Source organism: Bos indicus x Bos taurus, chromosome 13, assembly GCF_003369695.1.
Source record: "Bos indicus x Bos taurus breed Angus x Brahman F1 hybrid chromosome 13, Bos_hybrid_MaternalHap_v2.0, whole genome shotgun sequence".
NCBI classification, from domain to species: Eukaryota; Metazoa; Chordata; class Mammalia; order Artiodactyla; family Bovidae; genus Bos; species Bos indicus x Bos taurus.
The window spans coordinates 13,704,189-13,720,736 of NC_040088.1; the positions used below are offsets into that span (position 1 = coordinate 13,704,189).

At 41.2% G+C, this 16,548-nt stretch overlaps 1 protein-coding gene across 1 annotated transcript in view; it reads right to left on the reverse strand.

Moving 5' to 3' along the window:
- The window catches only part of TOP1 (DNA topoisomerase I), a 95,621-nt gene that overhangs the window by 17,059 nt on the left and 62,014 nt on the right, over nt 1-16,548 (reverse strand). The window contains exons 9-13 of the mRNA XM_027558542.1: nt 10,396-10,511; nt 6,992-7,113; nt 5,834-5,956; nt 4,055-4,242; nt 3,648-3,792 (exon numbers count right to left, since the gene is read on the reverse strand). Coding sequence (XP_027414343.1) covers nt 3,648-3,792; nt 4,055-4,242; nt 5,834-5,956; nt 6,992-7,113; nt 10,396-10,511 — 694 coding nt within the window. The remainder of the gene's footprint in view (nt 1-3,647; nt 3,793-4,054; nt 4,243-5,833; nt 5,957-6,991; nt 7,114-10,395; nt 10,512-16,548) is intronic.

A 16,548-nucleotide genomic window follows, 5' to 3' on the forward strand; every position in this document is an offset into this window, starting at 1 on the left:
CAGAAAGTGAAGAGGAACTAAAGAGCCTCTTGATGAAAGTGAAAGAGGAGAGTGAAAAAGCTAGCTTAAAGCTCAACATTCAGAAAACTAAGATCATGGCATCTGGTCCCACCACTTCACGGGAAATAGATGGGGAAACAGTGGAAACAGTGTCAGACTTTATTTTTTGGGGCTCCAAAATCACTGCAGATGGTGACTGCAGCCATGAAATTAAAAGATGCTTACTCCTTGGAAGAAAAGTTATGACCAACCTAGATAGCATATTAAAAAGCAGAGACATTACTTTGCCAACAAAGGTCCGTCTGGTCAAGGCTATGGTTTTTTCAGTGGTCATGTATGGATGTGAGAGTTGGACTGTGAAGAAAGCTGAGCGCCAAAGAATTGATGCTTTTGAACTACGGTGTTGGAGAAGACTTGAGTCCCTTGGACTGCAAGGAGATCCAACCAGTCCATTCTGAAGGAGATCAGTCCTGGATGTTCTTTGGAAGGACTGATGCTAAAGCTGAAACTCCAATACTTTGGCCACCTCATGCAGAGAGTCAATTCATTGGAAAAGACTCTGATGCTGGGAGGGATTGGGGGCAGGAGGAGAAGGGGACGACAGAGGATGAGATGGCTGGATGGCATCACCGACTCGATGCACATGAGTCTGGGTGAACTCCGGGAGTTGGTGATGGACAGGGAGGTCTGGTGTGCTGCAATTCATGGGGTCGCAAGAGTCGGACACGACTGAGCGACTGAACTGAACTGAACTGCCCTTAGGGAATTCCACTCAGCTTATCTAACAAGGCTCTCAACCCCAGAGACTCCTACAATCAGTGTGAATCCCGCCTACGAGAGTGCACAGTCCTTGTGTATTTGGCATCTGTTCGTGTCTCCTGACCCCTGCTGCCATCATCCTAAGTCATTGCCACTTATTGGCTGGAGTACTGCAACAACCTCCTCTTGGTCTCCCTACTTCCTGGGTCCAATCCAGTCTCCACAGAGCAGCAGTCGGAATGATCAATTATATCACAGGTTTCTAAAACACACATCTGGCATCATTCCCCTTTAAAACCCAGTGGCTTCTTACTGGATTTAGATAATATAAAAAAAACTGAAGGAAGCGTTTTAAGATCTGGCCTGCATCCCTGTCTCCAGTCCCCTCCTCATCGTATCTCTCTTGACCATTTTACTCAAACTACAGTCCTTGAGACCACCCAATTCTTTCTTTCTTCAGGGATTTCAAAAGGCTACTTTGTTTGTCTGAAATGCCCATTCCCCTATCCTTTCCATGGATAAATCCTGGAAAAAAGTGCCTGATTCTTTGCGACCCCATGGATAGTAACCTGCATCAAGCTCCTCTGTCCGTGGGATTTTCAAGGCAAGAGTACTGGAGTGGGTTGCCATTTCCTTCTCCAGGGAATTTTCCCAACCCAGGGATCGAACCCAGGTCTCTCACATTGTAGACAGACAATTTACTGTCTGAGCCACCATGGAAGTCCATGGATAAATCCTACTCACTCTGTAAGTCTCATTTTAAACGTTACTTCCTCAAAAAGGCATTTCCTAGGCCCTGGAAGCCAGATCAGGTGCTCTGGTATACTCTCAAATGGCACCCTGTGTCCCCTGCAGCACTGACAACAGTTTACATTCACTAATGTGATGGTCCGTTATGCCTGCATAGCGGATCAAGACACTCCTCTGTTCCAAGCCAATGGTTCTCCATCAAATACAGAACATGGTCTAGTCACTTTAGTGTGGCATTTAAGGTTGGCCACAATCTGGCCTCTCGGAGACTAAATTTATCTGTAAAATGGTGGCACGAGTACATGTCTGGTATGGTTATTAAAAGAATCAAATGTCAACTTACATGAAAATACTAACAGTGATCCAGTATCCTTCATTTTGATAATTTTTTTTTTACTGTGTGAATAATATAAAATTCACACCAACAGTAGCGACGTTTAGCATATTTACAATGTTACCTGACCTCACTTGATAATCCTTTTGTTACTCCTTTTCATATCCCTCCTCTCTGTCCATATGACACACTGCTCTTTGAAATACCTCTCTTTTGAGACCTAACTGCAACCAAATTTCCTTTAAAAAGTTTATGTAAAGTTTAAAAATAAAATAAAATTGGAAGAAAAAAAAAATAAATAAATAAATAAATAAAAAGTTGTTCTTATTCTCTAACTGCTGGGAATAACTGCTCCCTTTATCTAAAGCATTTAACATTTATCTTTCTAATACAACTGAATTCTTACCCAATTTGCCCAGCAGGCAGTAAGTTCAGGGCTAAACCACTTTTCATCTACCTTGGTCACCCTATAGCTCTGTGGTATTTCAGAACAGGAATATAACATGTTTCTTAAAGTGATTTTGACTTTTACTTGCTATGGGGGTTCTCTTTCTGAGTCTATGCTCACTTTAAGAACAGTTGTCATTTTCCAATTATACTAAGAACATATACACAGGGGCATTTTTCATTAGGACACAGGACTATAAGCTATAAAATGTGCAGTCTGGTCTTGAAAAGACATATGGCCTTTTGAGCTGCAGCTTTCAAATCTTAACAAGTGTTTAATAAACTATAAACCAAGATTAAGAGGGGCTTTACTCTCAGTGCCCTGCATGTAAACAGTCAGTCTATGCTGCTGCTAAGTCGCTTCTGTCGTGTCCGACTCTGTGCGGCCCCAGAGACGGCAGCCCACCAGGCTCTGCCGTCCCTGGGATTCTCCAGGCAAGAACACTGGAGTGGGTTGCCATTTCCTTCTCCAATGCATGAAAGTGAAAAGTGAAAGGGAAGTCACTCAGTCGTGTCTGACTCTTAGTGACCCCATGGACTACAGCCCACCAGACTTCTCCAACCATGGGATTTTCCAGGCAAGAGTTCTGGAGTGGGGTGCCATTGCCTTCTCCGTGTCAGTCCATACAGAACTAATTCTCTGGTGTTTTTTTTTTTTTTTGTGGAACTCGTCTTAAGTTGACATTCGTATTTCCACAGTATATCTGAAGGACTCATTTTATGCCTAGCAGGCTAATAAGAACTAATAGTCCTTCCAAGAGTTTTCTCTTTTCAATAACAGTATCAATAAACAGTACCACATGTGTACACAACAGCTTAAGATATGCTTTCCCAAACACTACCCCTTTAAGTCCTGGTGGAATCTACTCAGATGAAGCCTTAGGAAGACAAAGTATGTAAGACTCTAGATTTTACAGCTCTTTCTGGATTCAGAGTAATTATATTCCTTTCTTCAGAGCCCAGAAAGGTGAGGAAGAGAACTAGCTGTAGAAACCAATATACACTTACCACATTTTTCATCAGTCTGACCAGTAAGCAATGTAAAAGCAAGGACTATGTGTCTGTCTTGTTTACCAATGTCATTCCTAGCACCATGCCTACACTGTGCCAGGCTCATACAGGGATTTCAATTAGTATCTGCAAATTAATAAATAAGATTATAATGTGATGTAGAAAATGGAAACATCTTAGGGAGGTCACCAGATAATGCTAACTATGAAAAGTACCCTTTTTTTGTGGGTGGGGATGGTTTTCAATTTGTCAAAGTGATTCTAGAGGCTGAGGACATTAGATTTCAAACAAAATGACAAGAGATTTTCAGCCCCACTAACTGGTGCAGCTCTTGGTTACCACTTACCTTGATTCGTGAGCTGGGGTTCAGCATGATGTATTTAATAGAACCTTGGATGTTCTCTGTCCAGGAGACTAGCCAAGTAACCTTGTTATCGTGTCGGACTTCTTTCCACTTATGACCTGGAGGAGGAGAAGGAACCTTGGCATCTCTGTGGAAATAAAGCAGTAGAGCAGTGAGGTGGGAAGTAGTGACCAATTTCACTTTTCATCACTGGAAGTGGATGAATCTCTGAGCGCATATTCCAAGCTTCCTCCTCACCAGTCAATACATGATAAGCACCTGAAGATCTATACATAGAAATACCATGCTGCTCCCAAACAGTCTTGTGTAATGTGGGGAGAAAATCCAAACTACTGAGAACAAAGGAAGCCACCCAATTCATTTCTGGCCAAAGGACGAACTGTGCTCACTTGCTACAGTTGATGATTATATCCTCAGGCATGATTCGTCTCTTCAGCATGCCCATCTTGGGGTGGTTGCCGCGGCCACGGAAAAGCCCAGGAGGTTCTATCTTGAAGTTGGCGATCCTCTCTCTGTGGTTGTCCATAACACAAAAGCCATATTCTTTCAGTAATTTTTCATTCTCCTCTTTGATTTTCTGGAAGACAGACAAAAAGTACTCAAAGGGGATTCAATCACTAAGAAACAAATTCAGATAAAGGAAAACCTATGAAATTCTTCTTTTCTTTTTCACTGCATGGTTTGTGGGATCTTATCGTTCCCTGACTAGGGATCGAACCCAGGCACCCTGCAGTAGAAGCTCAGAGTCCTAACCACTGGACCACCAAGGAATTTCTGGAAAACCAGAGTTTTTTAAAAGCTTAAATATAATAAAATCCCCATATGAACAGTATTTCACACGGGGTTTCCAGCACAAAGAAACCTGCTATTGATTCTTTACTAGTACATGGGTACATATGTTTCACACTGCGATCCTTTCTCCAAAAAACAGAAAGATTTGGAGCCTCCTCACTCTGTGCTAGCCCTTCCCTCATGTTGATGTCACACTCGGCAATTAGATTTAAACTGAGTCCTGCTGCCTTGTGCACAGATAAAGATTCACAACTCGCTGGTGACAGGTATCCTTGGCAGGACTCTGACATGGTGATACTTATAAAACCTCCTGACATGGATTTTAGTTTGAAAAACACCCCTGAAGTGAAAAACAAAATAAATTTCACTAATTTGGAATACTGAGATGACTAAACTGAGACTGAAAAGCATGATGCAGGTATCATTCTTACCATCTCTGGCGTAACTTAATTTTTTAAACTAAAGGTCAAATAGGTACTCTCAAACAGAAAGTTATACAGAGACAATGGCCTAAATTATATAAACATGCAAGCCTAAACTACTGAAATTTAAGACTTCGAGGTGCCAAGAATTCCTTAAAATACTTAACTTCCAGGTATATAAAATACTTAACTTCCAGACCTCTGCTAACCTGTTTTTTTGACCCCAGCCTTGAGCCAAAAAAGTCAAACTCCAGCCTTGAGCCTCTATATTGGGGAATGGCAAGCTTTTTCTAGATAGAAAATGTTTTAGGCTTGAGGGCCATACGGTCTCTGTTGTAATTACTCAACTTTGCCACTGCTGAAAGCGACCATAGATAATAGGTAAACAAGTTAGATGTGGCATGTTTCAATAAAACTTTTGTACAAAAACGAGCAGCCTATCTATAGTCTGCCTACCAATATTCTAGAGGAAAGTGACATCCTAGAAAGTGACATCCATTTTCAGATACTAGAAAGATCCTTCAGAAATGAGGCTGGCCACAGCTAGAAGATGAAGTTGGATGAGTGTGGCTAAAAACAGATCAAAGAAAGAGAATGTGTGTGTGTGTGTGTACACATATGGCCAATATGATTTTATCTGTCTTAAGTCCCTAACATCTAGGAGCCACTGTAGGTCAGACCTACTCTTTCTTAAACACTGTATTACTGGAGGCTACTGGCTGGTTTTTAGGTTAACAGAACACCAGCTTACCTTGAGCCATTTAAACATAATGCCTATTCACAATTTTTAGTCTACGTGAAACCCTTAAGAAAATCGAGACTTCACTAGGCCAAGAATCTTAAATCTTTAGCGCAGAAATCATTAAAGTCAAAACTGTTTTTTAAGAACCAAGAAGAAAATTAAACTAATCACTATTTCAAAATTCTCCAGAGGTTTAAGAAATTCTGCAGTACCAGTTTCTCTTCCTTGCTCATCTGTTTCCGAGCTTCTGTCTGGGCTTTGAAATACTGGCTCATCTGGGTAAAATCACATTTGCTGAGGTTGGTGATAATATTCTTCTCTTCATTGGTCATTTCCTAGTTAAAAAGGGAGACAGAAAAAGACAGTAAATAAAATAAATAAGCCCTCAAGTTTCTCCACAATTACAGCAAAGTATCATGTTCTCAGTCCAAGAGTATCTAATGAGACAGTCAATCTAAATTTGAGAATTTGGGGGGAAAAAAGAAACAATTTTATTTCCTTGTTCTATAATAAAATATGCATGTGGTAGAAAAATATTTAGGATAACAACATTGAAAAGGGTAACTCTCATGTCATTTCTTAGATTAGCACATTGCCACAATCTCCTAAGCATAAATACCAAGGCAGGAGAAACACAAATATATACATCATTTAGTGATGAAAGAAACATTTCGATGCTCCTTCTCTCTTAGAAACATCCTTGCTCTATTCACTTATTAAATCTTATTTTTACAGCTATTCAGAAAGTGAACCTCAGCTCAGCCTCTGTTCACATTCTCCAAATTAAGAATAAAGAAACTGTTTAAAATCACCTAGGAAATGGCAACCCACTCCAGTATTCTTGCCTGGAGAATCCCAGGGACAGAGGAGCCTAGTGGGCAGCCGTCTATGGGGTCGCACAGAGTCGGACATGACTGAAGTGACTTAGCAGCAGCAGCAGGCAGACAAAGGATATGTGGTGTTAAGAGCAGAAAGTACCTAAAGCCGAAGAGCATGAATCAAAAGGGAACAGGACAATGCTAAACCATGTCTCTTTGCAATAGCAGACAGAGGGCAGTCCCAAGAGACAAACTTTCCTTTGCTCAACTGGAGCTGAGGTTTCTGTTTGACCTAATCTGATCAAACTTTCCCGGCTACAGCCGTAGGAGAGCCAAGAGGAAAAGAAACACAGTTATTCTTATTGGATAGAAAACCTATATAACACAGTAAATGAACAGGGGGGAGAAAAAACCCCAACTTTCAATACAATAAAATTCATGAAACTCAAATTGTACATCAGGGAATTCTTTTGGTAAAATTATCATGTATTTCTTAGTAGAGATCAGTGTTTTTGTTAAGGGGCTAGGATATTAACACATGGGCTACAATACCTTTCTCCAGTCTTTAAAGAAATTTTTCCTAAATATTTCCTTAGTAGTATATTCATGGTCGAGCATTTTTGCAAAGAACGTAGCTACTTCTTCCGCTTTGGGGCTCAGCTTCATGACTTTACCTAGAGACAAAAGTGGTTCCAAAAAATGAGGTGCTGTGTTCATGTTCTGAGGTTAAACACTGAGGTTCTGGAGACATCTTCTTTCATAATGGTTTATTTACCTTCTGAAGGTATATATATAAAGGTCTGGTGACGCATGGTAACAATAACAACAAAAACAGTATTATCGATTAACATCTACTTGTATGAATTTTCCTTCTCTTTAGCAGATATTTACCTGGGTCATTCTCTGGAGACTATGCCAGTAAATTGTTCCCAGGAGCCTGCTCAGGACAGGGATGACCTGGGGGAGGCCCAGTCACTCTTCCTTTTCCTTTCAGCAAGCAGGGTCCTTTACACCTCTTCAATGGTTTTTAAAAATCAAATCCTCAGAGGGACTCCTGCCACTGCTAAGCTAAACAGCTTCTGTTCAAGAAGGGGAGGAAGGGATAGGACAGGGAGTGGAAGAAAGGAATTGTGGGGAAAAGAAATAGGCATCTTTCTTCTTCAAAGTTAGGTGGGTGGAATATGAATTAAAAAAAAATATATATTCATAGCAGGCAAGCCCAGATATCCCATATGAAAAAATCTAAGTAAGACCTTCCTCTAGAACTTTGCTTCTCAATGTATGATCATGGACCAGCAGTACTGACATCACATGAGTTTGGCAGAAATGCAGAATCTCAGGCCCCACCCCAGACAGACTGAACCAAGAACATACATTCTAATGAGACCCCCAGGTGGCTAGTGTACACACCAGAGTTTGAAATGCCCTGGAACACAGGCATTATTATGAAGTTGCCTCTTTCAGAGAAACAGGACTCATCCAGAACACAGGGATGACCGGGGTTCTTGGCATTATACACATTTTTCCACTGCCTTACCTGTTACATAGGTACTAGTAATTCACCAAGGATTTTCACATTTATTACAGAAAACTAAAACTTAACCCAAATTCCATTTATTTCAAAACTCAGAAGACATCTCATCTCATGATAGGTAAGACAGTTTCATCCCTGACTGCAAGGATGGTACAGGGAACTGCAGCTCTAAACTGAAACTTTCAGGGTAGACAGAAAGAACCTGCTTGAAACCTATAACTTTAAAAGGCCAACAGGTGGCGCCACTTCCCCTCTAAACCTTCTAGCTCTTTCCAAAGATGACACAGCTTGGGAAGGACAGGCTGGCTTTTCAAGAGGTTCCTGCACTTCAGAATTCACTCAAATCTGAACCAGTGTTGCCAGTTAAGATGTAACATGCTTCTGATAAAAAGGAAACCAGTAAGTCACTAAGAATAACAAATGAAATAAAAGGCAAGAAAGAATGTAAGCTATTCTTGCATACATTTGGTATACTCTGGGAAATTCTGCTGAATTCTGTCCCAATAGAGAAAGAAATTTTGACACCTCCTGTTTTAGATGAGCTGCCAAAAGATGAAATGACAGCTCCCAGCAGTAGAAGGGTAGGAGGATGACTTAGAGGTTCCTGGCAAGAGTAGTGCTTTGTAGGAAAGGCTGAGCTCCAGGAATAAGAAACTGCTGAGTCAGAGCTGAAAACTGCAGGTTCTCAGAGGTCATTCATCGCTTTGGCCAGCCCGTGCCCCTCCTCCCTGGCAGGCACTAAAGGAGTCTGAGAATTCTCTTCCCTAGAGAGTAGGCAGGACTGATGGGATCAACTTGGTAGTAAGTCAAATACAACTGTTTGACTTACTGCAGTGTGGGAGTTTACCTAATCAAAGGGAAGAAATTCAAAGACCAAATGAGAAAATGTGAGAGCCCTGGAGCTGGAGGTCCGATAGGGCAAGAATGTAGAAGGGACCAGGGTGACCTGTGATGATTAGTTCAAGCCTTGGCTTCCCATCTCTGAAAGTAAGGGAAACCCAAAGGCTAAAGAAAGGAACCCAGCTTTCCTTCAAATCACTTTGGACCTCAAAGTTAGGCTTCACCAATTGAATCTCCTAAAGTTCAACTCTAAAGGTAAACCTATACTAGGGCTATAGAATATCTGCACTTTTATGATTAGCTAAGGCTCTTTCTCATCACTGGAGTTTTGGCTTTGAGTCACACTGCAGAGTCTCCAGAATGACCACTATGAGGGCTAATGGTAGAATTCTGTCCCATGCTCTCCAGTCAACACAGGTCAGAATGAGGCTATAAAATCCTGCAAGATCACACATTCCATGAGATCAGAGATTGTTCAGTACTGTCCACTGCTGGGTCTTGGTGTCTGAACACAGCACATTGAACAAATACAGTTTAAAACAACGAATTCCAGTTTTACAAGTCTGCCATGTTCTTCATTTGCAAGACCCAGCCTTTCAGTATAAACTACTACCCCTTGACCTTTAAGCATCCATGGCCCGAGACCACTGCTGGTGGACAGAGACGTGCTTTTCAGCAGTCCTCCTGGCTTAGTTTCTCAAAGTTTGGTCAGCAGACCACTTGGTTCAGAAGCACCCATGATCACTCAACATCAATTAAATGAGCCCAGATCCACCTGGTAAATCTAAAGTACATGAGTGTTTGAGGAATAAAGCTCTGGTCATTTCTGGAGAAAACTCTTGGAATGAGGGAAATCCGTTGAATATTTCTGGAGAAAACCCTTGGAATGAGGGAAATCAGTTGAGTATTACCATCTGCATACTGCTATATGCCAATAAGGGAGCATCAAGAACTACTCTCAAAATTTTCAACCCAAGGACAGAGGTCTAAGAGTGTTCTAAAAGAACTAGGCAGGATATTCCCTCAGATTAGCTCATCAGACTTGACTTCACAAAGGACAACAGCATGGCGTTGTACCATACAGAGTGAGTGACAGACACCTGTCAGCCCCACCTAGAGGCTGATGGCAGGCTTAGTCCCCAACCAAGCACTAATTCTATTTCTAGCAGTGAGTAGCCTGTGAGCTTGCATCATATCACTAAAATAAAATACTACCATTCAAGTAAGACTTTTCTAAGAACTCTTACAAAGAGTAGCTCCTTAGAAACGTCACTCAAATAAAAACATTTAGCTTGCTGACCAAGCACTGGCTGCGACCTATGTAGCTGGACCTTTTTGAGACCACGACTCAAAGGGGGAAACAAGGGAGATAAGACAGCTCCTTTCTCATGGAACTTTTCCTGTACCAAATGAGCTTTTAAGAGTTAATGCCCGATGGTCCTTTCCCCAAACCATACAATGACATGAGAACAAAATGAAATAAAAAGAATAATACAGAACAAGATGCTTCCCCACTTTCTATTCCTAAATAGAAGCACATTCTTTCCTTGGCCAAGAACTGGACAACCTAGGAACAACTCACCATCATAGTAAAACTTGACATTCTCTGGAAGAGGTTCATATGGTGGAGCGAATACAGGACCTTTATGTTCTAGGAATTTCCATTTGATGCCTTCAGGATAGCGTTCTTCTTCCCACCTTTAAAAGACAAAGTACAACCTCATTTAGTGATCACTTTACCTGCTATTGAGATTATCACTGATTAAATACCAAAATAATTATCTGCTCAACTGATTGGTGCTCTGGAATGACTCTGGTTCCCACATTCAAGATCTAGGTCAAAAAATCTAGCATCCTTCACTTTGAAAAAGCCAACGCTTACAACGAAGATGATGGATTACTCAGGTGAATGGAGGAAAACACATTTCAGCAGTTTATTTCAAAGAAGTTGAGTATATGAGCTCATTATTTAGCAATGATCACAGCTGTTTTATCACAATGGTGTAAAAGTAAGCCACAATCTGTACATGATGGAGTCACTATTTTATACACTGATACAAAGGAAAAGGCCTCCTGGGAATGGAGATATTGGGTGAAGGTACAGGGAAAACCATCCTTTGAGAAAGTGGCGGTGGTGGTGCTTTAGTCACTAAGTCATGTCTGACCCAATGTGACCCCAAGAACTATAACCCACCAGGTTCCTCTGTCCATGAGATGTCCCAGGCAGTGAAAGTTCGGAGTCCTAACTACTGGACTGCCAGGGAATTCCCAACTTCAGTGTTTTAAAATTAAGATTCCAACTTTTTATAATTCCTCCTAATTCCATCATGTTCATCCTAAGGGCTCATGATAACTTAAGCATTTAAGCAAATTAAGAGAGTCACTCAACACTAAACCTCAGTTTAAAGAGAAAGAACATATCCTATGACACACGCTGATATCACTGGATCAACAAATACTAGTATAGAAATAAAAATAACAGTGTTGGCCTTTTAGGCCCCCATCAACAGTTCATCAAAAAAGTTAGGAAAAACATGTACTTAATCACACTTAACCCCATCAACAAACTCTCCAGTTTCCAGATCTTATCATGAAGAATCATCTGTTAAATATGGGACTAATGTTCCAACGGCTCAACCCTGACATGAAAGTATACTCAATTCAAAGCAGAGTTGAAACCCTCTAAAGCTATGATGGGTAACAGTTAAAAATGGGGTCATATTTCTCATTTTTTAAGGAATCTCTATACTGCCCTCCATAGTGGATACAGGAATACGGAATGCATATCTATTTGCATTCCCACCAACAGTGCAAGATGGTTCCCTTTTCTCCACATCCTCTCCCGCATTTATTGTTTGTAGATTTTTTGATGATGGCCATTCTGACCAGTATGAGGTGATGCCTCATTATAGTTTTGATTTGCATTTTTCTAATAATGAGCGACACTGCACATCATTTCATGTCTGTTGGCCATTTGTAAGTCTTCTTTAGAAAAATGTCTGTTTAGATCTTCTGCCCATTTTCTGATTGGGTTGTTTATTTTTCTGGTATTGCGCTGCATGAGTTGCTTCTATATTCTGGAGGTTAATCCTTTGTCGGTTGTTTCATTTGTAATTATTTTCTCCCATTCTGAGGGATGTCATTTCATCTTGTTTATTGTTTCCTTTGCTGTGCAAAAGCTTTTAAGTATTACTCAGCCATAGAAAGGAAGTCATCGGAACGTGGAAGCAACCTAGATATCCATTGACACATGAATGGAAAAAGAAGTTGTGGTACGTACACACAATGGAATATTACTCAGCCATAAAAAGGAAACATATTTGAGTCAGTTCTAATGAGGTAGATGAACCTAGAGATTATTATACAGAATGAAGTAAGTCAGAAAGAGAAAGATAAATATATACTAACATATATATGTAATCTAGAAAGATGGTACTGAAAAATTTATTTGCAGGGCAGCAACGGAGAAACAGACGCAGAGAACAGGCTTATGGCCATGGGGAGAAGGGAGGAGAGGGTGAGATGCGTGGAAAGAGTAACATGGAAACTTGCATTACTATATGTAAAATAGACAGACAACAGGAATTCACTGTATGTCTCAGGGAACTCAACAGGGGCTCTGTATCAACCTAGAGGGGTGGGATGGGGAGGGAGATGGGAGGGAGGGAATATATGTATACAAGGTCTTGTGCTGTAAAGAGCAATATCGCATAGGAACCTGGACTGTTAGGTCCATGAATCAAGGCAAATTGGAAGTGGTCAAACAGGAGATGGCAAGAGTGAACGTCGACATTCTAGGAATCAGCGAACTAAAACGGACTGGAATGGGTGAATTAAACTCAGATGACCATTATATCTACTACCGTGGGCAGGAATCCCTTAGAAGAAATGGGAGTAGCCATCATGGTCAACAAGAGTCCGAAATGCAGTACTTGGATGCAATCTCAAAAACGACAGAATGATCTCCATTCGTTTCCAAGGCAAACCATTCAATACAACAGTGATCCAAACCTATGCCCCAACCAGTAATGCTGAAGAAGCTGAAGTTGAGCAGCTCTATGAAGACCTACAAGACCTTTTAGAACTAACATCCAAAAAAGATGTCCTTTTCATTATAGGGGACTGGAATGCAAAAGTAGGAAGTCAAGAAACACCTGTGGTAACAGGCAAATTTGGCTTTGGAATACAGAATGAAGCAGGGCAAAGGCTAATAGAGTTTTGCCAAGAGAACGCACTGGTCATAGCAAACACCCTCTTCCAACAACACAAGAGAAGACTCTACACATGGACATCACCAGATGGTCAACACCAAAATCAGACTGACTATATTCTTTGCAGCCAAAGATGGAGAAGCTCTATACAGTCAGTAAAAACAAGACTGGGAGCTGATTGTGGCTCAGATCATGAACTCCTTATTGCCAAATTCAGACTTCAATTGAAGAAAGCAGGGAAAACCAATAGACCATTCAGGTTTGACCTAAATCAAATCCCTTATGATTATACACTGGAAGTGAGAAATAGATTTAAGGGACTAAATATGATAGATAGAGTACCTGATGAACTATAGATGGAGGTTCGTGATATTGTACAGGAGACAGGGATCAAGACCATCCCCATGGAAAAGAAATGCAAAAAAGCAAAATGGCTGTCTGAGGAGGCCTTACAAATAGCTGTGAAAAGAAGAGAAGCAAAAAGCAAAGGAAAAAAGCAAAGATATTCCCATTTGAATGCAGAATTCCAAAGAATTGCAGGGAGAGATAAGAAAGCCTTCCTCAGCTATCAATGCAAAGAAATAGAGGAAAACAACAGAATGGGAAAGACTAGAGATCTCTTCAAGAAAATTAAGAGATACCAAGGGAACATTTCATGCAAAGATGGGCTCAATAAAGGACAGAAGTGGTACTGACCTAACAGAAGCAGAAGATATTAAGAAGAGGTGGCAAGAATACACAGAAGAACTGTACAAAAAAGATCTCCATGATAATCACGATGGTGTGATCACTCACCTAGAGCCAGACATCCTGGAATGTGAAGTCAAGTGGCCTTAGGAAGCATCACTACGAACAAAGCTAGTGGAGGTGATGGAATTCCAGTTGAACTATTTCAAATCCTGAAAGATGATGCTGTCAAAGTGCTGCACTCAATATGCCAGCAAATTTGGAAAACTCAGCAGTGGCCACAGGACTGGAAAAGGTCAGTTTTCATTCCAATCCCAAAGAAAGGCAATGCCAAAGAACGCTCAAACTACTGCACAATTGCACTCATCTCACACGCTAGTAAAGTAATGCTCAAAATTCTCCAAGCCAGGCTTCAGCAATACGTGAACTGGGAACTTCCAGATGTTCAAGCCAGTTTTAGAAAAGGAACCAGAGACCAAATTGCCAACATGCGCTGATCATCGAAAAAGCAAAAGAGTTCCAGAAAAACATCTATTTCTGCTTTATTGACTATGCCAAAGCCTTTGACTGTGTGGATCACAATCAACTGTGGAAAATTCTTCAAGAGATGGGAATACCAGACCACCTGACCTGCCTCTTGAGAAAGCTATATGCAGGTCAGGAAGCAACAGTTAGAACTGGACATGGAACAACAGACTGGTTCCAAATAGGAAAAGGAGCACGTCAAGGCTGTATATTGTCACCCTGCTTATTTAACTTCTATGCAGAGTACATCATGAGAAACGCTTGGCTGGAAGAAGCACAAGCTGGCATCAAGATTGCCGGGAGAAATATCAATAACCTCAGATATACAGATGACACCACCCTTATGGCGGAAAGTGAAGAGGAACTAAAAGGCCTCTTGATGAAAGTGAAAGAGGAGTGAAAAAGTTGGCTTAAAGCTCAACATTCAGAAAACAAAGATCATGGCATCTGGTCCCATCACTTTCATGGGAAATAGATGGGGAAACAGCGGAAATAGTGTCAGACTTTATTTTTCTGGGCTCCAAAATCACTGCAGATAGTGATTGCAGCCATGAAATTAAAAGATGCTTACTCCTTGGAATGGAAGTTATGACCAACCTAGATAGCATATTAAAAAGTAAAGATATTACTTTGCCAACAAAGGTCCATCTAGTCAAGGCTATGATTTTTCCAGTGGTCATGTATGGATGTGAGAGTTGGACTGTGAAGAAAGCTGAGTGCTAAAGAATTGATGCTTTTGAACTGTGGTGCTGGAGAAGACTCTTGAGAGTCCCTTGGACTGCAAGGAGATTCAACCAGTCCATCCTAATGGAGACCAGTCCTGGGTGTTCATTGGAAGGACTGATGCTGAAGCTGAAACTCTAATACTTTGGCCACCTCATGCGAAGAGCTGACTCATTGGAAAAGACCTTGATGTGGAGAGGGATTGGGGGCAGGAGCAGAAGGGGACGGCAGAAGATGTGATGGCTGGATGGCATCACCGACTCGATGCACATGAGTTTGGGTGAACTCCAGGAGTTGGTGATGGACAGGGAGGCCTGGTGTGCTGCGATTCATGGGGTGGCAGAGTTGAACATGACTGAGCAACTGAACTGAGCTGAACTGAACTGATGGCTGATTCATGTTTGACAGAAAACAACAAAATTCTATAAAGCAATTATCCTTCAATTAAAAAATGAATTAAAAAAAAAAAAAGGAACTCATTTTACTGTGTTCGAATAAGGTGGATGAACCTAGAGCCTATTATGCAGAGTGAAGTAAGTCAGAAAGAGATAGACAAATATAATTTACCAACACATATGTATGGAATCTAGAAAGATGGTGTTGCTAAACTTATCTGCAGGGCAACAACTGATACACAGACGTAGAGAAGAGACTTCTGGACACAGCAGGGTAAGGAGAGGGTGGAACGAATTGAGAGAGTAGCATTGAAACATATACACTGCCATATATAAAATGAGATAGCCAGTGGAAATTTGCTGTATGACACAGGGAGCTCAAATATGGTGCTGGAGGGGGAGGGAGGTCCCAGGAAGGAGGGGATGTGTGCGTACCCATGGCTGATTCATGTTGATATATGGCAGAAGGCAACACAATACTGTAAAGCAATTATCCTCCAATTAAAAATAAATTCTGAAAAAAAAATGGGGGGCTGGGTTTAAGAAGTTTTTATGATTGAGCCTCAGCATACTGCCACCACCTGTACCGCTGTTTCTAGAGAAGAAACATGACGCAGTGAAGAAACCCACAGGGATCCTGACCATTTCCCCATCCCCACATCACCTAGGAGAGGGGGGAAAAGGCTCACAGTTGGCTTGTGTGTGGCAGGATGAACAAGTCTTCTTTGCCCTGAAGCAAAAGATCTGTACATTTGCCAAACTGGTAAACAGTGTAACTGTTTTAGTGAGACAGCAAAAGGAATAGTAAAAATGAGAGCATCTGCCATTTAAGCTCCCTGACTAGGCTGTCGGGACAGTCACTGAGGACTGGACCACTGACTTCAGAGCCTAAGAAGCAAGCCTACAGTGGCAGCAAGAAAGCACAAGCAATCAGTAAGAGGCCAGTTATTCCTGTTCTCCACCTTTAAAACTTATAGTGGTACATTCAAGCACTGTGCCTAAGAATGTGCACAATTTTACAACCAAACTTGAGAAACATGCACTGGAGATTGTAGCAAAGACTGCTCAGCCCCAGACCTACCGTCTTCAGTGATTCCACTTAAACCAAAACAAGAATAAAAACCATAGGTCACAGTCTCTCAGAATTAACATGTGTTAACAGTGATAAGAAATTCAACCACAGAGCCAAAATTA